The 27444-nt window shown below is 41.4% G+C and overlaps 2 protein-coding genes across 2 annotated transcripts in view; both read right to left on the bottom strand.

Annotated features, from left to right (window-relative positions):
• Window positions 1-1825: 1825 nt before the first annotated feature.
• On the bottom strand, window positions 1826-16410 carry PFDN5 (prefoldin subunit 5). The gene is made up of 6 exons (XM_070740893.1): window positions 16302-16410; window positions 7488-7590; window positions 5970-6001; window positions 4067-4141; window positions 2355-2460; window positions 1826-2226 (listed from the first exon to the last, which is right to left on the bottom strand). Exons 1-6 carry the CDS (start codon window positions 16371-16373, stop codon window positions 2147-2149), a joined length of 468 nt encoding a protein of 155 aa, XP_070596994.1. The 5' UTR covers window positions 16374-16410; the 3' UTR covers window positions 1826-2146.
• Window positions 16411-20244: 3834 nt separating this feature from the next.
• ESPL1 (extra spindle pole bodies like 1, separase) overlaps window positions 20245-27444 on the bottom strand; it is a 62981-nt gene continuing 55781 nt past the window's right edge. Inside the window, 4 exon segments of the mRNA XM_070740886.1 lie at window positions 20245-20777; window positions 21479-21637; window positions 26816-26899; window positions 27142-27257. Of these exon segments, the coding sequence (XP_070596987.1) occupies window positions 20576-20777; window positions 21479-21637; window positions 26816-26899; window positions 27142-27257 (561 nt within the window). The 3' untranslated portion in view covers window positions 20245-20575.

Below are 27444 nucleotides of genomic sequence, written 5' to 3'. Positions count from 1 at the left end.
GCAGGCTAATTCTGCTGACTGCCGATTGCCAGCAATTTAGCCGTTTGATTCTTACCAGCTCAAGGTTGATTCATCCTTCCACCCTTCTGAGGTTGGCAAAATGAGAACCCAGATTGTCGGGGACAATATGCTGACTTTGTAAACCGCTTAGAGAAGGCTGTAAAACACTGTGAGGTGATATATAAGTCTTAAGTACTATTGCTATTTTTAGAATGGATGTTCTTAAGAAAACAGCAATCATTCCCCTGCTTATCATCCTTGAAACATTTTTTTTGCAAACTTGCTCAAATTCAGAGGAAAATTACAAAATAGCTATGGTTTCCCTTTTGAAATGATGAAATATCACAACTGGTGTCCTTAAAAACCAATGTTCAAAACCACAGGATCCTGCTCGGAAAGATGCACCAAAGTAAAAATAACCCATCTTGAGCTAAAACTGTTTGTATTCTAAATATTTTGTGTACCTTTAGTGAAACGTCATGTCAGGATTTGAGAGGCAGTAGAGTGCCTCAGGTGTAGAGTTCTGGACAAAAGTGGAATGCTTTTTTAAAAAAAATGGAGGATGAAATAGTCTGAAAGTAAGATAGGAGATAACCAGGGAATGAGCTACAGTTTATACTTTCAGATTGGTTCATTCCACCTAATACAGGTTGGCTAAGTAAGTGACAGGGCACTATTGCCCGTTTATCCTGTAAATTCTAGTTCTGCCTTAGGTATGAAAACCAGCTGAATGACTTTGGGCCACTCACTCTCAGCTCATCCTATCTCACGGGGTTGTTCTACCAAAAAATAGGAGGAAAGAGTATTATGTATGTTCACTGCCTTGAATTTATAAAGTAATAAAGGAACAATAGAAAAAAAAACCCTAATAAATAAAATGAGATGAAGAAACATTAACCCAAAAAGGCCTAGGCAGTGAAGGGCTACCAAAATTTTTACTACCACACTGTGGGCGTGGCTTATGCAGGATGCCCTACGTTTTCTTTCAACATCTTTCAGTGCAAATTGGGTCTCCAGGGTGGGACTCCATTTTTGCTACCCCATTGTGTGCCCCCCTCCCCCCCGTCCAGGCAGCAGCCCACCCTGGGCCTAGGGAGTATTAGCAAAAAACTTGTGAGATGGATAAATGACAGCAGGTTCTTCAGTCAGCTTATGGAGTTGTTGATGTACTTATTTTAAATATCCATTGGATCTCTGGCCTGGATTGGCCTCTCTGTATCTTTATTCCTGTTTTAACAATGGCCAATCAAGATTCCAGGAAAGCTTGTAAGTGTGGGGTGGCGTTCCATTTTTGACAGCATCTGCTAGTTGAGGTATTTATTTGTGGAAGGTTATTTGTGGATTTATTTATTTTATTTGTGGAAGGTATTCCATCTTACTCAATTCTAAAAAAAGAACCCGGCTAGCTTGGATTACCAGTGGCTATGACCTATCTCAGCCAGAAACAGTAGTGTGTGTGTTGTGAGTAATTAACTCTTAAAATAACCCAACGACAACACTAAGACTTATGATTTAAATCATAACATTTCTTCAAACCTTTGCGGACTGCTGTGATAACATCACAGCTCCCCAGGGGTCCACAGACCACAGATTAATAAACACTGCCTCATTCCTCCCTAGTCCTCTCTCATGGAAGCATACGTTCCCCCTTTTTCTTGACAGGTGGAAAGCACTAATGCAGTGATCTGCAGGTCTCTTAATTTTTATTTTCCAACAGTACCCTCAGGACACAAACAAATCCAGAAGTAATTAAAAGAACCTTAACAAAATAAAATCAGGTGGGCCATAGTGCTTTCTGAGCAGCAATGCATTAGTCAATATGCAATTATTACTTGCTTTGTTCTATTTATTTTGTACAATTCCATTTACTTACATTTCATTGGGCAACTTATGAAAGATAGCCTCCAGGTGCAATAACTAGCATAACATAACATAACATCTGAAAAATCAACAAGTTGAACAGATGTGGTCCTCAAGATGCTATCATTCCCAAAAACAGAAACACTCCCATATTCGTTTTAACAAAACAGGAAATTATCATCCTCTTACCCTCCCACCCTCCCTTTCAGCTGTATGCAGCAGGGTGCTTCCCTCCAGATGTTTTGACCATCACAAAAGAATAGGTGAGCAAGGGCAGTCATCTTTGCTAGGCCTTTGTTGGCAACATTTGTGATGCACCTGCTGCTGTCAGTTGCTGAATCTTTTGGTTCATTGTTTCTATTACAGCTGGGAAAGGAAAGAAAGCAAACTGGGTCAGAAAAGCATTTGAGCAGGAATGGCAATTAGAATGACAATGGAGTCACATTTACCGTTTTTTTTGCACTTCTCAGCTTTTACCTGCTGCTAATGCCTACCTTGTTTCATTCCATGCTTCTCCTGCAATGCTGGCTGGATTTTCTCTATCTGTTTTGTCAGGAAATCAATCTTCCTCTTGAAGAAGTCTCTAGCCTCATCCACTGTCTGCCAAGATCAAAGGCATTGTTACTCCACTGTTTACAATCAAATGGATTTGTCAACTGAGAATGCCCAGCTAGCGCCTTGCAACTGCTTCTGTGACAAATCCAAATTCTTTGATTCATTTGGATGATTTTCCCAATCAGGTTTTGGCTTGTACTTTTTCAGCCAACAGTTGGCAGAACTGAATGTTTTCTGGAAGGTTCAGAGAACACTAAACGGCCCATATTCAATCCCTTTTAGCATCTGCCCCTTTATGCAATGGAAATGGGATGGGATCGGCTGGGTCAACAACAAGATACTTTGATGGTATATAGAGAGATGTAAAAATGAATGAAATGGAAAGACTATTTAAATTTGGTTGTCTCTGCCAAGATTAGAATTCTCTGTTAATTCTTTTGAAGATGGCTTTTGTTGCATCTTATACATTCTCAAGAAACGTGCCTTTTCTCACAACCTATGTAAAAATCAGACCAGAGAGGCTTTCTAAGATTTATTCATTTATTTTAGTGTATGGCACGTGTTAGTCAGGGATCACCGAAGGGGTTGGCTGCCCCTGTGAAATGAACTTTTTTGGGCGGTGCTATCTTACAAATGGGATGCCTGAATGCCAGTAGGCAATCGGGAGAGGCCCCTGCCAGCTTCCCCCAAGCGGTTTATTCGCTCCCTGACCTCAGTGGAGCACAAGCTCAGCGTGGTACCTGAGCCACTGCGACCCCTGCTTCCTATGACCCTCTTATTCATGGGTACACACAAACAAAGGCCCATACTTTTAAAGCCTCTGGCTCGAAGACAAGCTAGGAGGGGACTCAGAGTTGCACATAAAATCAGCTCAGAGCTTCATGAGGTAATGTACAATCAATAGAGTACAATTTGCAAAAAGAGAAGAAATAGATTCAATTACAAAACAATTCAGGCCTAATGTGAGTTCAAGCTGTGGACGACTGGCATGAGAACAGATTAGATCAGTGTGGTGGAGGGCTTGTTTATTTGCCTTATCAGACACCAGGTTAGAAAAGCCTGAATTGTAATCTCATTTTACCAGGAGGATAAATACTATAATCAATTTGGCAGATTAAAAAAGGCTCCAAAAATGCCTACAAGAGCCGTCTCCAGGCTGAAAATCTTCACAGATACAGATAGTCCTCAACTTATGACCGGCTGTTTAAGAACTGTTCAAAGTTATGACCTTCTCAGAGGTATTTGCAATGTGTTTTTGAAGGTGCAACTGCTGAAACTCCTAGTCACATGGTCATATTTTGGATGCCTCAGCCTTATAGCCATTTTAGCACCTTCTAGTGATGTGACTGCACTTTATGACCATTTTTGCTGGTTTCCAACACTTCCAGTTTCTGGCAATAAATGCCCATTGTGGAAAATGGATTTGCCTTAAGAACTGCAGTGTTTGCTCAACAACTGCTGATTGAGGTCCGATTGGTAACAATAATTCAATACTCAATTACATTTGTAAGTTGGGGAATTCTGCACAACTGCCTGTATGGTGGAAGATCAGATCTCTGCATTTCCTGTGATGTTAAATTATAGATTGTTGCCTCCTTGGAATTGTGCTGCTTCTTCAACACCAGCCTCAGAGAAATGATAAATGTCTTACCTTTTCTACATAGTAACCTGTCCCTACATCTAACAATACATGGGTCCCATCAGAAAGCTTCCCAGGAACATACATCTGTAAAGAAAGGTTAAGGAAAAGCACAAGAGCTCGGAAGAATCAAGCACAATCAAAAGAAAAAAAGAATTAAATTTCTAGGCCAAAGAGAAAATCACCCACTGGAGAAAGTAAAAATGTCACAAGCATTGCTTGGTCATAACCCTCATGCTGATGAAGAAACAATATTGGACAGAATCGCTATAATAGCTAATATTAGCTATTAGCTATTATAAGCATGGGATCAGTATTTCTTCCCTAAAGGAAACAAAAATTGCAAAAACAGAGTTGTGAGTACTTTTGGAATTGTTTGGGAGCTGATTTACGTTAGCAGTTCAATGAGACCATTTTATACCAGTTTGGTGTTTCCTGTTGTCTCCCCTTTAAATAGGGGAGATCTAAACTCAGAGTTATTTTTTAATTGAGGCAGAGGTTGCCATCTGTATCTAAAAAATATACTCACAACTAAATGCACTTCCCCACCTGTGCTATGCATTGAGAAAACCTAAAACAAGGCATAACTTTGTAGCTCTCTAAGTTAAGGGTATCAAACTCGCAGCCTGCGGGCCGGATGCATCACGTCTGGCCAGGCCCACCCCCATTTTATCAAAGGAAAAAAGTTACAATAAACCACGTGACGGTGTGACTATGTGTGTTTGACACCCCTGCTCTAAGTAAAGGACACAATTCTAGTGCTCTCCAAGGCTAGAAAACAGGAGATTCTTAGGAGTTCATATTTGTGTAACCTGTGAGGCTCCATATTAAAAAGTTTCTTTTGCTTCTCTTAAAAATCCTACATGTTGCAATCAAGGTAAGTCAGAAAGGTTTCCATCTAAATCATAGGTACAGAACTAATCTTCAAAAATATCATTTAACAGAAGGCTGCAGGAGGAAATTAATTTACAACATGAGCTGAATGAAAAGATGCCTCTCCCCTTAAAAAAAACAGAACTTGAATTAGAAACACAGAAATAAGAGACAGTTCTCAACTACTTTCTATTATTTTCTTAGTGTGAAGTTTGATCTAATGTCAGAATTGGAGGTTGCACTACAACAGAGCACCCCAAGGTACTTCCTCTTTCTCTTCTCTTGGTATAGTTTTGGGGATTGGTGTATGATCTTGTCAAAGTTCTGCAATTTTGTGTACAAAAACAGAATTTATCAATAAAAACGGAAGCTCTACTGATAAGGTTCTAAGACTTCTGCAAGTACCATTAGTGTGTCATCAGGTTATACTTACAGTTGGCATGGAAGCGTTTTTTTGGTTTCTCAGTTGAGCAACTGGTGGAATGGTTGCAACAGAAAGCATACTACAGAGCCAGACAGAGCAGGGGTTCACACATTATGCTTCATCATAAATGGCAATCAATACATCATATAAACATGCCAACTGCTTCTACTGAAAAGTATGGCATTATCCTGAACGGATTCTGATTTATTATTAACTTTGATTACACCTTCCTTTCTTCTTTCCTTCCACCCTCCCTCCCTCAGCCTCTAACTGAGCCTAACATATAGAAGTCTACAGTTTCCAAGGTTTGCTTCTAGATTTGCTCTCATCAAAAATGATGGCAGAATAGCTAGCCTATGCAAACAGCGTTTCTCTTTTAAAACTAGCAAAACACATTTGGCCTCACTGAAATAATAGTAATTCATTAAACTATAAATTGTTTAATCCCAAATTATTAGAACAGAATAGAATAGAATTCTTTATTGGCCAAGTGTGATTGGACACACAAGGAATTTTTCTTGGTGCATATGCATATTAGAATTACTACAAATTACTATACTTATGAAGAAGAAAAAGTTAAAGCTATTCCAGGATTTTATTATTTTGTAAAAAGGATACAGAGCTGGAGAGTGGAACCAGTAGCTCTTTACCTAAGCAGAGGAGAAAAATAGGTTTGGCAATGTGTTCTAGATAAAGCTTACCCTATAAAAGGACAAACTATAACTAATGTAGAATATAGCCGCTAGAACAACCCATATACCATATTAAGCAAATCATGCTAGCTGGCAATATGTACTTCTAATACGATCTAAACTATTGGTGATAGTTGTGTAAAGATCATAAATTGTTTAGAGGCATAACACTTGAGGAAGGGCACTTCCAGGATTTATTAATATAGATATTAAGGTCTGATAAGGATTCTTTTTCCTCAGCTTCTACTGCTTAGAAGTATGGTAGAAACTACCATCTTCACATGTTACCATTAGAAACTGTCCATTGTGTGAAGATGGATGGGAATACCATCTCAGTTATGTCCTAATAAATAGAATGAATGCCCCCATCACAGGTGTTTAGCTAACACTGATGTCACTGTCATTTCAATAGCATCTTAAAATCTGAATATTTTGGTAACACTTGGGCCATGTTAACACATGGCACCTATTTTACGATTTGCATTATGAATCTATAATATAGAATAGAAATATAAATAAGGGGGAAAGGCCTAGAACTATTCTCCCAATCAACAGAACTGATAATGTGATAGTATTTCAGAAACAGTTCAATTGAATTTAGAATGATTTTTTGCTAATGAATCTGAGACACAGAAACTATTGCTGAGTTCCTTTTGAGCAATGTTTAAGGTGTGATACTAGAACCACTGGACGATCCCTCCCAAACCATCCCTGGCTCCATGAAATTACATTTTTGACCCATGCTACATTAAAATCCCAAACAATCATGAGAAGCAATAAAGCTCTTTAGGGGCCCTTCACAATTTGTGAAGGAAGTGGGGAGGGTTCCTGAGAGAAAAAAGTGTTTTAAAAACATACCGTCTCTAATTTCTTGTGTTCTCTTTTCCTTACTCCATGAAGAAAAATTAGGGAGTGAAAATACTTGGTTTAAAGTTGATATGTAATGTAGCTCAGTAGCAGGGATCAGATTTAGCAGATTTGGTAATATTTTTTCCAGTTCTCAGTTATTTAAATCACAGATGAATAATCTCAAACTAGATGACCCCCTAAAATGTACCAATAAAACTTCAACAAATCACTGTAACATTATAATCAAAACAGTGAAGAATCTTCTGGACAAAAGGAGCTGAGGACCAGTACTAATTCTATTCCCAAACTGACAAGGCTTTCACCCACTTATCTAAAACCGGTGAGTACAGCTTCTCAGAAGATATATGCAGATCTGCAATGCAAGCCTATCCTCCTTAGGTACAAAATCTCATTAGGTCATAATGGGAAACCCCTGCCCTGGCAGGTGTTAAACTCATCCCAGCATTAGCCAATAAGGAGGAATGTTAGGAGTTACAGTTCCAAGTTACAAAACAAAACAAAAAATTCAAGCACATTTTCAAGACTGAGCTGAGGTTTCAAAAGAAAGATTTTTTAAAAGGGAGTTATTACTTGCCTTCGTTGCTTTTATTTAATACATTGAGACAGTCCTTTGCTTCCACATATTTTGTCTGTACCACTTTAAGCTGTGCAATGGATGAAGAAAGGAATTCAACTTCCTGGGAAAAAAATAAAACTCAAGAGTTCAGCAATAAAGGTCACACTCTCAGCTTCCAAACAATAGTTGGATTAGACATTCTAAAGCAGTCTTCGAAAATTTTGTCATTGTACTATTGAGAGATGAGGCAATTATTTTATTTAAACGTGTCTGTCTGTTCTCATCAAAAAGGTTTATCATCTTTTTATGACAAAGTTACAGCAGCTAGCAGATACATTGCAAGAAAATGATGAGATGTTAGAGCTACATAATTCAGAAGTGTAGTCATTAACCATAATTTCTTCTTGCCCCAATGAAATAGTTCGGGTTTTTTTCAACACATGACCGACCATGTGAAAAGAACTGGACTACAAGCATTTCCATGTGCAGCAGCATAGTGTCCAAATTAGGGTGGAGAATCTGTGGCTTTTCTGAAGTTGTTAAAATTTCCAACCACATTGCTGATGTTGAACAATGTTGTGAGCTGTAATTCAGCAACATTAGAAAGGGAACAGGAACATCTCATTTTTATCCTACCTTTGCCTTAACATTGAGCAATGAAAATCAAGCATCTGGTTCCTTAACAACTTCTTTAGTGAATTGAAAGGCATAATTTAAAGAATAATAGGATGCATAGGGAATGAGTGACAAAAATTGGGTCAAATTATAACTGCATAAATTTTTGCCATATAAACTTCTGTAACCAATATACAGTAGTGGACAATTATACCATGTATGATTGTCATATAAAGCAGTTATCTTATTTTTTCTTAAAGTAGGAGAAAACAGACTTTAAAAATCAAAACTATAGTCCTAGGATCCTTAGAAAAATTAGAATAGGATCTTAATCCCAAGAATTAAATTTAATTTATTCACAACATATCCAGCTAAAACATACTTTCCAGCTAGATCCTTAACACATGGCACTTAGAATGACCTAGGAACAGAATCACCCACTACTAGTCTCACTCATTTTAATCTTGCAGGAATTTCTCTTTCCTGAACTCCTCCATATTCTATAGGCATTAATTTACTAAATAACAATACCATCTCCCCCACCTTTGCTGCTTCCCCTAATAACTAATACTGAAAGATGCCCATTGTGAACAAAAGCAAAAGTTGACACAAATAGCAGGTTACAGTATATACAATATACACCTGCCAGATAGAGACAAGAGCTTGGCAGAAATTTAAGGGAATTGCTACTTAGGAAAAAGGGGCTAAAACATAGATCCAGAACAATGAGAGGACATTCAGAAGCTACTTAGATACTTCCTTAATTCGCTGGATACAGGGAGGAGGAGGAGGAGGAGGAAGGACAGCGCAGCCTTATTATAGGCAACCTCAGTCAAAATAGTTTTAGCCTTCCTGTGCAGTTGATTTCTTGGTCTGATCTACATGTATTCCTCAATTAATGACCACTCATTCAGCAACCATTTCAAGTTACAATCACTCTGGTACATATGACCAGGCCTCAAAGTTGTGGCCGTTGAAGTATCCTGTCATGTCATCCCGATTTGAGCAATTAGCAACCAGCTTGCACTTATGACAGTTGCAACATCCCAAACCTTGAGGGGCTTGAGCCATGGCTCCCCGGCCACTTGTGTAACCCTCCCCAATCCTCGCTGCACTCATGCCATATCTCCCCTGCCACCAATGCATTCTTTCCCACCTGGCAGCAAATACATCAAGTCTTGCTATGCTTGCCCCCGCCACCATTCATGCTCCCACCCAACCTGGCAGCAGCCAGCCCAAGTCCTGTTGTGCTGCAACACACCTCCTCAGCCATCCATCCACACACACCCATTTTCCCATGCAAAAGTATCCACATCCGCTGGCTTGCTTGTGAACTATCTGGGACTTGGAAATTTATATCTGCTTCCCCACTGACTTTGATAAAGTTGGCAGGAAATTGTGAGGAGGCTCTTGCAAAACAACCCACAATCCTTTCTTAACAATAGCAATGGGGACTGCAGGGATTATTGTAACTAAGCAATGTGGTCAAATACTGCTGCATTTTACAACCACACCACTTAGGGACAGAAATTCTGCTCCCAATTGCCTTTAGAACTTGAGGGTTACTTCAAAGGACCGTGACCCAGAGTCAATAGAGCACTTAATCCTCTATTGTAGTTTTTATTTTAGCTCATAAATGATTTGATTAATCCCATTTTACAATCCTTTCTTGGACATTCTAATCAATTTTATATTAAATATCTTCTTTGTGATCCAGTTCTTAATTGCTGTGACAAAATTTTTAATTACGGTTATTCATATAAGTTAGCAATTTGATTTTAATTCCTAGAGGGTTAGGATTAAGGAAGTTTACATAATAGTGAGTACTTAATCTTGTTGTTTTGTTATAGTCTGTCAATATTTTATATAAACTGACAGGTATATAGTTTTAGCTAAAAATACTGTGTTAAATTTAATCACTTTTATTGTGCTGTGCTCGTCTTTTATTCCTTTAGTACAGTAATGGCGAACCTTTTTGGCACAGAGTGGCCAACCCAGAAGCCGTGAGCATATGTGCCCGTAAACGCCAGATCACCAGAAACTCGATGACCAACTGGCTGAATTGGGGCAACAGCATGTATGCCTACAGAGAGGGCTCTGCTTGCCACCTCTGGCACGCATGCCATAGGTTTGCCATCATGGCAATAGTATACGGTCTAGAATTCTGAACCAATGAATATTACTACAAAGCCTTGCAGTCTGAAGTAATGTTGCATTTTGTTCCAACTTGGTCCCCCCCCCGCCCCCGTATTTATAGTGGACCAGGACCATCCTGTGGTCTGCTTAAAACTCATTCATTTTGGCTGTGGTTTGTTCTCCAAGCTTGCTGCTTAGCTCCCAAACGCTTTGTTACGTTTTGTTATATCATCAACAGTTTTTTTCCGAACACCATCACTCTACTAAACAAATAATTCCCTCATCACTGTCAGACTTTCTACTAAATCTGCACTTCTATTCTACTAGTTTTTCTCATCATTCCCATCACCCATTTCCTCCCATGTTGACTGTATGACTGTAACTTGTTGCTTATATCCTAAGATTTTTATTAATATTGCTTCTTCATTGCTTATTTGACCCCTATGACAATCATTAAGTGTCATACCACATGATTCTTGACAAACGTATATTTTATTTTATGTACACTGAGAGCATATGCACCAAGACAAATTCCTTGTGTGTCCAATCACACTTGGCCAATAAAATTCTATTCTAGTCTATTCTATTCTATCAGCAGGACTTTGGATGAAGTTTCTTGTTCCATTTCTCTTTCGTTTATATAGTTGCTCACATGACTGGCTGTTTGCGTGGCACAAAAATCAATGGGTGAGTTGGTCGGTTCCATCCAACGACAGAACTGACCACCTCACCAGTTAATTTTCATGCCATGCAAACAGCCAGTCACGTGACCAACTGACAGCATCCACCACAAGTCCTATATAAACAAAAGAGAAACAGAAGAAGGCACTTCATCCAAAGTCCTGCTGAAGTCTGGTAACAAAATGCTCAGGAGCTAAATGGCAAACTCAGAGAACAAATCACTGCCAAAATCTACAACCTGAGCTACAAATATTTTCTATTATTTCAAACGTATTCCTTTTGTTTGGTTTGCTGTCTGTCTGTTTGGTTGCTGAAATAAATGCAGGCAGGCTGCAGAACGAGCAGTTTATTCTGTGGAAAGATGGGCAAGGCTATATTCAGGAGTACTTTAATCAAGCAGGCGTGAAAAGTATGAGAGAAAGCTCGGGCGTCTTTTACTGTTTATACTTTCTCCCTCAGCAACAGGCAAGGCTTGACACTGTTGCAATTTTCCCGCTTAAAACCAACCAACCAATCAGCGTCCAACATGTAAATGTGAACTCCCGGTAACTTTGTACATTTAAATATTTACCTATTCAACAGTTGCTGATCTAGATGAAGGCAGCTCCATACTTACATCTTTAGTAGGGAAGCTTTATATATTAGATATTAATATATAAAGCTTCCCTACTAAAGATGTAAGTATGGAGTTCTCGTGATCAAGATCAGCAACCAAACAGACAGATAACAAACCAAACAAAATGAATACGTTTGAAATAATAAAAAATATTTTTAGCTCAGGTTGTAGATATCTTGTTAAAAAAGTAATATCTTAAGTTAAAAAAGAATTACAGGTAGTCCTCGATTTACAACAGTTATTTTAGTGACCATTAGAATGGCACTGAAAAAAGTGACTGATGACCCTTTTTCACTCTTATGACCATTGCAGCATCCCCATGGTCATGTGATTTAGATTTGGATGCTTGATGACTCACTTTTATAACGGTCCCAGTGATCCCTTTTTGCAATCTTCTGACAAGAAAAATCAATGTGGAAATCAGATTCACTTGATTACCGTGTTACTAATTTAAGAAATGCAGTGGTTCACTTAAAATGGGACAAAAGTCACTTAACAAATTTCTCATTTAGCAACAAAAAACATTGGGATTATTTATGGTCATAAATTGAGGACTACTGTACATGTATTATAGTTTTCCCATTCTCTTTGTCCTTCCTTTCCTGACTGATGAGGTTGGTCTATCACAATGATGGTGAACCTTTTTTAGGTTCATATGCCAAAAGAGTGTGTGCACGTGAGTGCTAGCACATGCCCACACCCATTCCCTTACCTCTTTGCATGCACACCTGCCCCATTGCACATGCGCACAATCTCCCCAGTCCCCACACACAGGCCTCATTGAAGCCTGGGATGATTGAAAAACAGACTTCCAGTTTGCCCGTTGTGCTGTTTTTCGCACTCCGGAGGCTTCAAGGAAGCTTCCTGAAGCCCCAGTGTGGAATAAACAGCACAACAGGCAAATCGGAAGTCTGTTTTTCCAAACCTCCAATTTGCCGTTTGGCTGTTTTTTCACACTCTAGGGCTTTAGGAAGCTTCCCTGAAGCCTCCGAAGGGTGAAACAGCCTTCCCCAAGGCCGATCAGCTGGCTAGTACATGTATTAGGTCCCACAAAGTTGGCCTTCTCCAGGTCCCGTCGACAAAACAATGTCGTCTGGCAGGACCCAGGGGAAGAGCCTTCCCGGCCCTCTGGAATCAACTCCCCCCGGAGATTACGACTGCCCTCCTTGCCTTTCGCAAACTCCTGAAAACACATCTATGTTGCCAGACATGGGGAAATTGACATACCCCTAGCCGTTATGATTTATGTATGGTTTGTCTGGATTGTATGGTTGTTTTATAAGAGGGCTTCAAATTTTTTTAAAAAAATTGGATTTGTAGATGTATTGCTTGTTGTGAGCCGCTCCGAGTCCTTGGAGAGGGGTGGCATACAAATCTAATAAATATTATTATTATTATTATTATTGTTATTGTTATTATTATTATTATGTCAATACAACACAGCAAATGAGATCACTGTGCTGGATTTCATATTTCATCACCAGCTGGGCGCTTCCCAAGCACCTAGGACTGCGTGATGTAGCGGCGAATTATGTTTGCCGATCCCAGTAAAGCCGCCTTTCGCAATTGACAGATGGAGATTTTGTCAATTGTGATGGTTTTCAAATGTCCGCTGAGATCCTTTGGCACCGCGCCCAGCGTGCCAAGTACCACTGGGACCACTTTCACTGGCTTATGCCAGAGTCGTTGCAGCTTGATTTTTAGATCTTCGTACTTCATTTCGTATCATCATCATCATCATCATTATTATTATTATTATTATTATTATTGCGCGCTGGAGCTGACATAGGGAAATGCCTCCCGTTCCCTCTGACATGGCTCCACGTGCCACCTATGGCAGCCATGCCATAGCTTCATTATCACGGGTCTATCCCAACAAGGATGGGAGGTAGTGCTGAGAGCTCTAGTCGGGGAAAAAAGGCCTCTAAACTACATTCCCCAGATTACAAAACTTAATTCCCCTTAATTAAAAAAAATATTTTAATATCTAAAAACACAGCAAAGAGTCCCCAGTCTCGCACACAAAGGGTTGGTGGAAGGATACTATGTGAACCATCCCTTCTCCCCCTCCCCCCTCGGAAAAGAATGAAACTGAACCAACTGTCAAGCTGTTAACAGAAAGAAATAGAACCAGCATTTAAAAAAAACAAGGTGGCTGCTGAGAGAAAAAGCTTGAGATTTCTAGTTTTCCATCCTCTGTTTGTGAATGTCATTTAAGTCAGTGACATTCACAAATAATATGCCATCCCTTCCCTGTGTCTTCAAGTTCCATGTAAAAAATATTTTTTAATCCATTTTTTACATTAACAAAAGTGGATTGCATTAACAAGAGTCCCAGTGGGATTGGGCGGCATAGAAATCAAAATCAATCAATAAATTGTCAAACAGGAGATTGTGAATTACAAGTCTCTTAAAGCGAGAGCAGCCATGCCTTTGGAATCCAGATCTAACTTCATTTAGAAAGCCACTAACAAAGCAACCTCATATTTCTATACTGATCTAAGCACTGGCCCTCCTTCTCTTAACGTATACAGTAACAGAACAATAAAATGTGCTTGGTCTTTATATTGAAATATTGCAGGAATGATGGAGGAAATATTCAGAGCAAAACACTCCAAATATGAAAGTATTACATAAAACTCTTTGTGGAGAGGGGAAATTATTTAGGATACTCATTTTTGAGAAGAGGAGAGGCACGATTTCTACCTATCTTCCTACGGCATCTGAAATTAAGTGACAAAATCCACAGGGAGTTGGGCGGTGTATAAATTTAATAAATTATATTAAATTTACAAAAAAAAAACCACACAAAATTTCATGTACATTTTGGGGGGAAAGAGAGAAAGACAAAGCATAGTGACCCCAAGCAGTTGAATTAAGCAAGGCATTTCCAAGGACTGATGGGGTAATAAGGGGTTGCCTAGCATGCCATATAAAACCCAAAGCTGGAGAATATGTAGGCAAGTCACTTTCAAACTCCAGTATGCTCATATACATTTCCATTTAAAAACTACCTATCTACAAGTTGCCAACTCCTAAGGTTCAAACTTGAAGATACAATCTAAAGACTCAGTAGTACACAGGTAGTCCTCAACTTGCAACCACACAATTGAAACCAGCATTTCTGTTGCTACATAAGAGTGAGTTAAATGAATTATGCCCCATTGTATGACTCTTCTTGCCACATTAAGGGAATCACTGCAGTTCTTAAAATTAGTAACACAGTTGTTCAGTGAATCTGAGTTCCCCAATTATTTTGCTTGCCAGAAGGTTGCCAGAGAGGATTATACGACCCCGGATACTTGTGACCATCATAAATGTGAGTCTATTACCAAGCTTTTGAATGTAAATCACGAGATCATGGGGATGCTGGAGATAACCCTTGCACGCCCACAACAATGAGGACCCGGATTGTGGGGGCAATATGCTGGCTCTGTAAAAAAGTGCTATTGTTAAAATGTTGTAAGCCGCCCTGAGTCTAAGGAGAAGGGCGGCATAAAAATCAAATAAATCGAATCGAATCGAACCCCGTGACTCTCTGGGCAGTTCATGTAGTGATCGTTGAAAATTACAATGGCAATGAAAAAAAGTGACTTACAACCATTTTTCACACTTAAGGACCACTGCAGCGCCCCATGGTTACATGATTTACATTCGGATGCTTGACAACAGACTCACATTTATAACAGTTGTAATGTCCTGGGATCCTGTGATTCCCCTTCTGGGGAATCAATTGGGGGAAACCACATTCACTTAACAATCGGATAACTAATTTAAGAACTGCAGTGACCCTTACGAAATGAGGCAAGAAGACTCGCACAATGTGGCAAAACTCACTTAACAAATGTCTCCCTTAGCACCCAGAATTTTAGAACACGATTATGATGGCAAGTTACCTAACTGGCAACTCTCTCTGAGTTGCATCTTGAAGTCTTAACTTCAAAGACTAAAGGATACTCCGTGATGGCCACAGGCAAATCTTATGAGCAATAGCATTTAGATTTATATTCTGTACCACTTCACAATGCTTAACAGCACTCTTAGCTGTTTACAGAATCAGCATACTGAACCCCCACCCCACCCAAGAATCTGAGTCCTTCTTTTACCGACCTGGCAAGGAGAGAAGGCTGAGTCTTACCTTGAGCCAGTCAGGATGGAACTGCCAAATTGCAGGCAGCAATTACCCCACTTGAAGACTTCTTTTTTAACCGATCTTTTAACAGAGTTGGAAGGGACCTTGCAGGTAAACCCCCAAGCCTTCCTTTCCTTCCCCCCTTCTTTTATTCACTTGACACTAAGAAGAAAGCCTTACAATCGGTAGGTTGTGAGTTTGATCCTAGGTAGAGGCAGATGTAGGCTCTCCTGCTTAGGTAAGGGGATTGGACTAGATGACCTGTGAGGTCCCTTCCAACTCTGTTCATCTGTTAAAGTCACGACGGCGGCAGCTTTACTCACGCTTATCTGGGGGTGATACGGGGTTCAATGGGTTCCTTCCTTCCTACCTACCTAATGGGCGGGCTCAGCATGAGCATCCACTCCAACCGAGCGCCTTCCAAGACGTTGGGCTCCCAACTCTCACCTCCTTCCCCATCCCTTGCCTTCTCAGTAGAGTCAAATAGAGGAAACCTCCATCACTTCGATCCCACACCGAGCTGACCAAGCGCCCGTCCCGTCGTCCCGTCGTCCCGTCCCCCCCCCCCACGATACACACACACACTTCTGGGCCGGCAGCCGCGCTGACTACCGAGCCTTCCACGCCTACGCCCGACCCTCCGCTTTCTCACCTGATCCAGCTGGGTTTTCAACACTTCCAGCTGCGGCAGGGAGAGCTCCGCGATGTTCACCTGCTGCGCCATCTTAGGAGGGCGGAGACAAAAGAGAGAGATCCCTCCGCGGAGGCCACCTCGCGAGGGCAGTGGCGTTTGCTCTAGCTGTTTGGAGTCTATGATCAAGGCGTCCTTTGTGACGCACGACCAACCGAAAAGGCCGCCCTGCACAGCCAATAGGAAGACGGTTACGGGTCGGGACGCCCCGCCCCCCAATCTTCTTAAGAGGGCGGAAGAAAAAAAAATTCACTACGTGCGTCCAGATGAGTAAAATGATCATATCTATTTTTGAGGGTGTAAATAAGAACCGGAACTCGGTTTCGTTTCTTTGGACTGTGGCACATGACTTGTGAACTTCAACTCCCAGAATTCCCGAGCCAGTCATGCTAGCTCCGGAATTCTGGAAGTTGAAGTCCACATGTCATAGAAGAGCCAACTTTGCCTACCCCTGGACTGTCCAAATAAGGGGCGTGCATAAGTGCACCAGCGTGCCTTTCGTCCCCTGTCCTAATGTTTCTCTATTACTAGTATCATGTTTGTAAACACTGTTATATCTTTGCATACTACCAATAGTACTTGACAAAACAAATAAATAAAATAAAATACAGAGTATCCCAGCGTTTGAGAGGTTGGTACAAAGAGGAGGAGGTCAAGGCAACTTATTTTCCAAAGCATCTGAAGGCAAGATAAGAAAGGATGGAAGGAAACTGATCAAGGAGAGGAGCAACTTGGAATTAGGGAAGAACTTCCTAACAAGTGAGGACAGCTTGTCTTCATAAGTTCTGCGTGCTCCAGCACTGAAGGCCTTTATGAAAAAACTGGAGAGCCATCTGTCTGAAATGATAGGGTGTTTTCTGTTTGAGCAAGGGGTTGGACTAGAAGATCTCCAAGGTCCTTTCTAGGAACTGTTGGAAATATGACTAGTAACCTAGTAGTTAATGCATGGAACTCATTACCTGACTCTGTAGTATCATCACCTAACCCCCAAAACTATACCCTTAGACTATCCATTGTTGACCTCACCTAATTCCTAAGGGGTGTTCGTAAGTGCACCAGCGTGCCTTCCGTCTCCTGTCCTAATCTCTCTCACTAGTATCATGTATATAAACACTGTTACATCTTTGTATACTATCAATTTTTTTGACCAAAATAAATAAATAAAATTATGAGCTATTGAAATGATACGTGTTCACTTATATCTTCGAACCTTCCATATCAGGCAAACTGAGCCCCCTGCTGCACCCTCCCAAAGCTACCATATTGATCTAACAGCACCCACAAATTCTCAAGACACCATCCCCATTGGTTGGAGATGATGCAAAGAGCAAGCCCATGCATCTAGAGGGCAGCAGTGGGCTACGAGATGGAATGTTAAATTGCGCTCACCACTGCGGCTCGTAAGTTCTTGCGGAGTCAGTATGATTTTGCTGCTGCACCTGCGGAGGAAGCAAAATCGCGCATGGAGCTGCAGATGCGCCCATGTTTCAGCATGCGTCGAAACAAAAAAACCTCACCAAAGCATGGGCGCACCTGTGGTTCTGTGCGCAATTTTACTTCCTCCAAGGGGTGCAGCAGCAAAATCACGCTGGTCCCGCAAGAACTTATGAGCCACAGCGGCGAGAGCATTTTAGCATTCTGGCTTGTAGCCCACTGCTGCTAGAGGGTATGTGAGGTCCTTGTTGCATCGTGGCGACTAACTGCAGCTTTGGTCTGCTTACTCATTTACTGGTTAGTGTTTCTCAACTTTGATAACTTGAACAAGTGTGGACTTCAACTCCCAAAATTCATCCTGTTATATTACAAGTACATCCTCTATAGTCCCCTCCAGATATACTATGACATCAACTAGTGTTCTCCTGGTCAACCAAGTAACTCATTTGATGCAATGTAGTTATCCTGACTAAATATGTCCTTTTTAAATCTGAGGAGCTGTAGAAGAAACAATTGATTCAAGAATGCAGCTAATTTAGATTTGGATTTGAGAGGGTTGTCTCTTTCTACTGCCTGTGCAGAGGTTACATCTATTGACATCCCTGGGCATGAGGGTTCCCCAAGATCAAAATGAGAGTTTCTCAGTGCAAAAACAACTTTATAAGAACCAGGACTACTCCCCACATTCCATGTTATGGCCTCTGAAAATTTAAATTAGAGGCTCTGACACAGCTAGGGATCTGGAGATCAAACAGGAAAAGTTAATTTCCCATATTGTGGTAAATAATTTATCCAGTTTTGGGCTGTTGCTAGAATAAAAATGAATAAATAGAATATAGAATTCTTTGGCCAATTGTGATTGGACACACAAGGAATTTTATCTTTGATGAATATGTTCTTGGTGTACATAAAAAGAAAAGAAAAAAATACATTCAAGAATGATAAGATACAATACTTAGTGAATCGTATGTTACTAATAAATCAAATCACACTAAGAACAATATAAATCGTAAAAATACAAGCAACAAGATTATAGTTGGAGGTAGAAGGATATAGGTAATAGGGAGGGTGAGAAGAATAGTAATGGTCTTAGTAAATAGTTTAAGTGTTGTGGGAATTGGTTGTTAAGCAGTGATGGCATTCGTAGAAAAAGCTGTCCTTGTGTCTAGTTGTTCTGGTGTGCAGTGCCCTATACTGTAGACTTGTTTTGAAGGTAGAAGTTGAAACAGTTTGTGTCCAGGACGAGAGGGGTCTGTAGATATTTTCTCAGTCCTTTATGACTCGTGCAGTATACAGGTCTTCAATGGAAGGCAGATTGGTAGCATTTTTATTTATCTGTTGAAGTCTGTGTCTGTCTTGTTGGGCTGCAGAGCCAAACCAGACAGTTACACAAATGCAGATAACAGTCTCAATAATTACTCTCTAGAACTGAATCAGCAGCTCTTTCGGCAGTCTGAGCTTTGAGTTGGTGCAGAAGAACCTTCTGTGTTGTTTTTGATGTTAGGTGTCCATTTTAAGTCTTGAGCTATGATAGAACTTATGAACTTGAGGGTCTCTATGGTTGATACATTGTTGTCTAGTATTGTAAGAGGTGGTAGTATAGGAGGGTTTCTTCTAAAATCTACCACCATTTCTACGATGTTGAGTGTGTTTAGTTCAAGATTGTTCCGGTTGCACAAGGCTAGTTGTTCAACCTATCTGTATGCAGATTTGTCACTGTCTCGAATGAGACCAATTACTGTTGCGTCATCTGCAAACTTCAGTACTTTAACAGAGGGATCTTTTGAAATGCAGTCATTGATGTATAGAGAGAAAACATTGATGTATAGAGAGAAAAGTGTAGAAAGTATGCAGCCCTCGGGGGCTCCTGTGGTAATTGTATAGGTATCAGATGTGATTTTGCCTAGCTTCACCAGTTGCTTCCTCTCTGTTATATAATCAAGATCTTACTTAATCAGCACATAAAAAGGAAATTTGGGGGCCAAGATAAAAAGGAAATTTGGGGGCTGTGAGCCGCCCCGAGTCTGCGGAGAGGGGCGGCATACAAATCTGATTAAACTAAACTAAACTAAACTAAACAAAAGAAATGCCAAAAAAGAGGAAGCTGTACACAATACAATTGTTCAGCTTTTTACCATCATTTATTAGCAACTTTCAAATATGCAGCTAACAAGCTCTTACTTATACTTTTTATAAAAGTAGAACGAACTAAAATTCCAAGGAAGGGGTATACATTATCTAGTAGAATACAAATATTTTAAATTGCATGCTTTCCCAAGCATCTCTAATGAATTGCTATACTGACTGAGGCCGCTGAAAGTTGGAATACAAAGTCTGGCAGGATTGTTACCTATTTCCCATATTAGTCCAGTCACCTCAGCCTAGACAAGCCAACTCAAACATCCTCAGTCAAGATTAGAACATATCCCCTGCCCCAAGTTCAGGATTGACTTCATGTATACACAGGTTATTTGGGTTTTAACCTTTATTGAGGTTTTAAAATATTAAAATACAAATAGATTTAAGAATAACTTACAATAGTTGAACATTTATTCTGTACAAATGTGGTACATATTTCAAAAGATAGCAGCTTACATAGGTTCTTCCATAAGAGCTAATGCAGGCCTGCTACAGTAAAAAGGCAAGGCAGACTGTGGCCAAATAAACTAGTATACGTTAAATATTTTTCTTTTCTGTTGAAACACAGTTAAACACATTATATACTTAAGGCAATTTAAAATATAATAATAAATTCATTCAAAGCCCCTTCGCCACCACCCCATAAATTAGATCTCATGTTTCTATTTCAGGAATACTGGTAAGCCATATGCAATCGGAGCAGCTCCAATCATATATCTGAGCTTGGGAGCCTGGCGGGATTCAATGATGTGCTGTAGCAAGGGGGTCCCAGAACCTGCCTTGAGCCAGTTGTTCAGAAGTGCCTGCATATAGCGATCAATATCTCGATCTGTTACATCCCAGAGATTACCCAGCACCAGGGGACTGGAAAACAAGGAAGAGGAAAGAAGTATGTGATGACAAGTCATGTTTATAGCAGAATCTTGGATACATCAGTTAGTAGGCGAAACAGAGCAAAAGTATTACTCAGTTACTAAGTACGGTAGAGTCTCGATTATCCATCCTTCAGTCATCCGACATTCCAGATTATCTGATGTTGCGGCTGCTTGGGGGCGCGGCTGTAGGCATTTCCAGACACGCCCCAAAACATGGCAGCCACAATGAGGAAGGCAATCTGAAGAGCCAGACCTGCAAACATGCCCCCAAACATTGTAATGAAAAGTAAGAAGGTTGTTGTAGCAATGGAGCAGAAACCTGAGGCAATCAAGAGACTGGACAATGGAGAGACATTGCAGAAGGTAGCAGATGACTATGGTGTTTGCAATTCAGTGATTTCAAGGGTTTTCTTAGACCCTCTGGATTATCCAACATTTTCGGCTATCCGACTATCAGCCTGCCCGTTCATGTCGGATAATCGAGACTCTACTGTATAATATTTAGGTTTGCACAAGCATTTCATGTTGGATGTTGTCTCCTTTCTCCTGAAGCTTTAGGAGAACAAAGATTTCTCTGTATTGGTTTCATGTATACTCTTCCCATCATAGCTTGGAAGTCAGTACATCAGGATTTAGGATCTATGATCCTCGGCAATTACGAAGATGATTGACCGGGTTTTAGCAACTTACCATCCTGCCATGATGAACCTGAGGATAGCACCATTTCCTTCTAGGTTGCCCTGTACTGCTAGGGCAGCACTGCTACAGCCAAAAAGAAAAGCCACAGCTCTGCAATCCATTTTTAAGATGGAATCCACAAAACGTGCACCTGCCCCATGACCGGCATAGCTAAAAGAAAAGAAAAAACAAATTGACACCTCAGAAAAATCTGGCAGATTCCCACTGTGCAATTTCTTCATTTCCAGATGTTATACTTTCACAAGAATTTGAAAATAGAAAATCTTTTAAAATGCTTGCCTCTCAATCACGTATTAGAAGGCTGCCACCCTTCTTTTGCTTGTTCATGGCACTTACCCATGGCAAAAGGGAGTGCGAAGTTTGCTTTCAGGAAAGGGAAGTTTCATTTATCTTTCCTTTATTAACAGATATAAATATACATATCTCCATTCACACATATGTACAATGGAATAATACATTGGAAATTTTAAGATCAAGTAATTTAGCCTAGACTGAAATCTGTTATAAAATAAATATGTTGATATGTATTCTTTCTTGAGTCTTTCATTTAATGTTCAGTGTTATATTTAATTTTGAAGAAAAAGTCAAATAATAATGCTTCCAATATTAATATTCAAACTGTGATTACTACTTTTTCTTTCTGTCATCTACATTTAATAGTTTAAGGTACCGTATATACTCGAGTATAAGCCGACCCGAGTATAAGCCGAGGCACCAATTTTTGCCACAAAAACTGGGAAAACTTATTGACCCGAGTATAAGCCGAGGTTAGAAAATGCAGTGGCTACTGGTAACTTATAAAAATGGAAACCAATAAAATTACATTAATTGAGACATGTTTTAGAATATTTATTTTAAAGAAAACCAGTAAACTAGCTCTGTAAATTTAAAAGAGGGTAAACAAATTAACAATATTAACAAATTAAAAAGTAAAAAAGTAGCTCAATCAGCAACAATGCTAAAACCTAACTAGATTCCTTCTCATCATTAATTGGATTTACATTATTGTTCTGTTTTTATATATGCTGTGAGCCGCCCTGAGTCCTTGGAGAGGGGCAGCATACAAATCCAATTAAATAAATAAATAAATCTGTATGTCCAAACAGCTTCAGCATTAGCTGCTGTGAGGTTATCAGCATAGAAAACCAGATAGATAGATAGATAGATAGATAGATAGATAGATAGATAGATAGATAGATAGATAGATAGATAGATAGATAGATAGAATGATAGATAGAAAGATAGACAGACAGACAGATAGAATGATAGATAGATAAATAGAGAGATAGATAGATAGATAGATAGATTGATTGATTGATAGATAGATAGATATGCTCTCAAACCCACTTTATAAAAGGCAACTTTTAAAGATCCACAAACACACTTAAGAAATTCCTGTCTAGCTCTTGCCTCATTACACATTATTAAATCCTATCCAAGCAAGGACAGCAACTACCACAAGATACCATTTTTTAAACAGTTTAAATCTTTTCAAAAGAGGGGGAGGAGAATTGGACAGCAGGAGGTCTTTTTAATCCAACTAAGGGAAACTCAGAGAGAGAGAGGAATAGTTAAAACCTGTTGGCAAATACACAGGTTAAGGGAGTGAGGAGTAAAAAAAACCAAAACCCTGCTGGTTTAAGCCAGGGGGAAAGGAGGCACTTTGGCTACACCTCCTTCAAAGAGGTAACTGGCATTTTTCAGGGGGGGGAGGGGGCAGGCAAGCACACAAACAAACACACACACACACACACACACACACACACACTCGCTCTCCAAAATTCATCCTTCCCCTTTTTCTTTGTTGCCTTGGCTTCCCTTTCATTCACAAGCCCACCCCCACGCCGCTCTAGGGCTTCCTGCCAACTCCGATAGGGTTTATTTGTTGACAAATACACACACAGAGGGAGCAAGGAGAAAAAAACCCCTCCCAGTTTCAGCGAGGGAAAAAGAAGTAGCTGGCATTCTTTGCAGGGTGGACAGGCGCTCACACACACACACACCTTCTTCCAAAGCTGATTCTCGATCCTTTTTTTGTTCCCTTGGCTCCCCCTCACTTTCCCAGCCGCCTAAGGCTATGTAGGGTTCTCCTCACCCAGCCCGTGCAAGTGCGAATCAATCAGCTGCCAAATGGTACGTTTTCCTCTCCTCTCAACTCAGGGAGAACTTCAAGCTCTGAGTTTTAAACGCAACCAAACGGGGACACAAGAAGGTAGCCAGCCGCTTCTCATTCAGGCTCGCACTCATTCTCTCTGTGTGCGCTGCCTTTGGAGGCGCCTTTGCTTGAGCTGGGGAGAGGTGGCAATTGCCCCACTCCTCCCACTGCCTCCTCTCGCAGGCTCAAGCAAAGGCACCAGCCGACCGGCCCGATGGCGTGCGAGGAGAAAAAGGCGAGGGGAAGCTGGTGAGGTGGAGGGGGGGAGAGAGAAAGGGTGCACGCAGGCACCGTCTCTCTCTTCTCCCCCACAACTGCCCCGATGGCGTGCGAGGGGAAAAAGGCGAGGGGAAGCCGGTTAGGTGGAGGGGGGAGAGAGAAAGGGTGCACGCAGGCACCCTCTCTCTCTTCTCCCCCACGACTGCCCCATGGCATGCGAGGGGAAAAAGGCGAGGGGAAGCCGGTTAGGTGGAGGGGGGAGAGAGAAAGGGTGCACGCAGGCACCCTCTCTCTCTTCTCCCCCACGACTGCCCCATGGCATGCGAGGGGAAAAAGGCGAGGGGAAGCCGGTTAGGTGGAGGGGGGGAGAGAGAAAGGGTGCACGCAGGCACCCTCTCTCTCTTCTCCCCCGCGACTGCCCCGATGGCGTGCGAGGGGAAAAAGGCGAGGGGAAGCCGGTTAGGTGGAGGGGGGGAGAGAGAAAGGGTGCACGCAGGCACCCTCTCTCTCTTCTCCCCCGCGACTGCCCCGATGGCATGCGAGGGGAAGCCGGTTAGGTGGAGGGGGGGGAGAGAGAAAGGGTGCACGCAGGCACCCTCTCTCTCTTCTCCCCCGCGACTGCCCCGATGGCGTGCAAGGGGAAAAAGGCGAGGGGAAGCCGGTTAGGTGGAGGGGGGGAGAGAGAAAGGGTGCACGCAGGCACCCTCTCTCTCTTCTCCCCCGCGACTGCCCCGATGGCGTGCGAGGGGAAGCCGGTTAGGTGGAGGGGGGGGAGAGAGAAAGGGTGCACGCAGGCACCCTCTCTCTCTTCTCCCCCGCGACTGCCCCGATGGCGTGCGAGGGGAAAAAGGCGAGGGGAAGCCGGTTAGGTGGAGGGGGGGAGAGAGAAAGGGTGCACGCAGGCACCCTCTCTCTCTTCTCCCCCGCGACTGCCCCGATGGCGTGCGAGGGGAAAAAGGCGAGGGGAAGCCGGTTAGGTGGAGGGGGGGAGAGAGAAAGGGTGCACGCAGGCACCCTCTCTCTCTTCTCCCCCGCGACTGCCCCGATGGCGTGCGAGGGGAAAAAGGCGAGGGGAAGCCAGTGAGGTCGGGGGGGGGATTCCTGCTTCATGAGTCTCCCTCCCCCGACCTCACCAGCTTCGCATCGTCTTTTCCCCTCTCGCACGCCGTCGGAGCAGTTGGCTGGCAACTTTGCTGGACCCGAGGAAGGGAAGGCAGCTGCAAGACGACGACAGGAGCAAGAGGGAAGTAAAAGGGGGCTCTGAGTGAAGCGGCTGTGGGAAGGGTGAGTTGCCTCCTTTCCCCGGCACCAGCAAAGTTGCCAGCCAACTGCTCCGACGGCGTGCTAAAGGGGAAAAGACGATGCGAAGCTGGTGAGGTCGGGGGGGGGATTCCTGCTTCATGAGTCCCCCCACCCCACCTCACCGGCTTCCCATCGTCTTTTCCCCTCTTGCAGTTGGCTGGCATCTTTGCTAGAGCCGGAGAGAGGAGGCAACTGCCCCACTCTTGCCACAGCCGCTTCAGTTGGAGCGCCCTTTGCCGCCGCACATTGCCCTTTCCCATACCCGCCCAAGCCAGCAATGTCTGCCGGGCTCCCGTGGTGCGCCCTCTTGTGGTGACCCGGCGCCCTCTTGTGGTGACCCGAGTATAAGCCGAGGTCGGGTTTTTCAGCCCATTTTTGGGGCTGAAAAACTCGGCTTATACTCGAGTATATACGGTACCTAAATAATAATTATATACATACCAATGCATTGAAATAAGATATTGTATCAAAACTGATGGAACAATAGATGGTCTATATGACTAGATAAAAAATAATACTTCTATATTAACACTTTATGGATATATTTGTAAGTTTCTTCAAATGTGACTCATTTAGTGACTACTTTGTATATTCTCTTCTGATTTTATTAGCATTTTGATATGATATGAAATATATGAAATATACCATGTGATACAACATATGATATTAGGAATAATAAGCAGGAGAGTATTGCCTGCTTAGTTAACCACCCAAAGGGACCATTCTTTTCCTCTGGCATGCTTGCTTGATGCTGGCAAAAGAATTACATCTGCTAAGACATCTTCTCTCCTCATTTAGAAGTTGGCTACAATGAACCAAAACCTCCTAGCTGAATTGAACACATCTATTAAATGTGTTTTTACACATGACTTGCTATTAATGTTCTTGGAAAAGGCTAGGCTTGGCTTACAAGGTTCAGGATAAGCTTGTTGCTTATTTTGTCATTTAATGTAGGGTTATAAAAGCCACTGATAAATGTTATATGAATGGGGTGGGAAATCAAGGAGTTTCCAGCATTGTTTTCTGGTAAGTAGCCCAAAATATACTTATGGCATAGAAACTCTTTTCTTTACCCTTAAACCAGTTCTTACCTCTCTGTGATATTTTGATTTTGCATAATTATTATCTGAGTTTAAATACTTAAGGAACAGTAAACAATATTTAAATACATTCAGAGAAAAATGTATTCCTGGGCAACTTTTTTTTTTAACTTTTCCATTTTCCTGCATTCTCTATACCAGGAGTGTCAAATTTTGCATTGTCACGGCAGCGTCGCATGACATATCATAACTTTTTCCCCTTCATCAAACCAGGCATGACATGGCCAACACATGATGGATCCGGCCCATGGGCCACAAGTTTGACAGCCCTGCTCTAGGTCTCTGCTCACATACTTCACAGACAATAGCATTTCTCCAATGAGCCCATGTAGCTGAGATCTACTGTATTAAAAACTTCTTGTCAATTGCAAGAACACTTGCAATTAGGAGTATAACCAAGAAAAATGTTATCCTTAACTACGTCAGACTCAGGAGCCACTTCCTCTATGTTTTAATAGCTTTCATTATGGAAATTTTCTATCTGCAGTTCATTCAAGCATTGAAACTTTTTGTTGGCACTAGTAGGGGATATGCAGCTGTGCTTGTACTCACATGTAGAGGTCACGCTCTTCGAGGGCCAGTGGTACTTGGTCTGTACTGGGAACCTCTCCCACCACTCCTGTCCATCCAGGTTCACTATCAAGTAATAAGCAGAGAAAAAAACAAGATTATTATTTGGAGTGAGTTAGGTTAGCAAACGTGATTCAAAAAGAAGCCCATGGACAGATTGTGTGATGCTATGGCTTCCCCGAAGGATCCAAAATTGGTACAATATTGTTTTTTAAATTTATAAATTAATTTAATTTTTAAAAAAAATGAAAGAGAGATTAAAAAACAAAACAAAATCGGTACAATAGATACATAGTGCAAATACCTACCTTTGAAACCATTCTTTGAAAATCTTCTCTGTGCCAGGAAGATTTTTGTGTGGGTTCAGAACATAGAAGGTGCTGCTGCTATTGACTCCGTGGTTGAGGATAGTCCCTTTCTGATACTGTTTGAGGGAAATTAAAAGAGTCGCCTCATTAGATGGGGATAAAGCACATTGAAATCAGGCACTAATTTTAGAATAGAATAGAATTCTTTATTGGCCAGGTGTGATTGGACACACAAGGAATTTGTCATTGGTGTCTATGCTCTCAGTGTACATAAAAGAAAATATATATTTGTAAAGAATCATG

The sequence above is a fragment of the Erythrolamprus reginae genome, chromosome 2, assembly GCF_031021105.1.
Source record: "Erythrolamprus reginae isolate rEryReg1 chromosome 2, rEryReg1.hap1, whole genome shotgun sequence".
Classification (NCBI taxonomy): Eukaryota; Metazoa; Chordata; class Lepidosauria; order Squamata; family Dipsadidae; genus Erythrolamprus; species Erythrolamprus reginae.
Note: the sequence above shows the minus strand (reverse complement) of the source record. Positions and strands in the feature narration are given on the sequence as shown.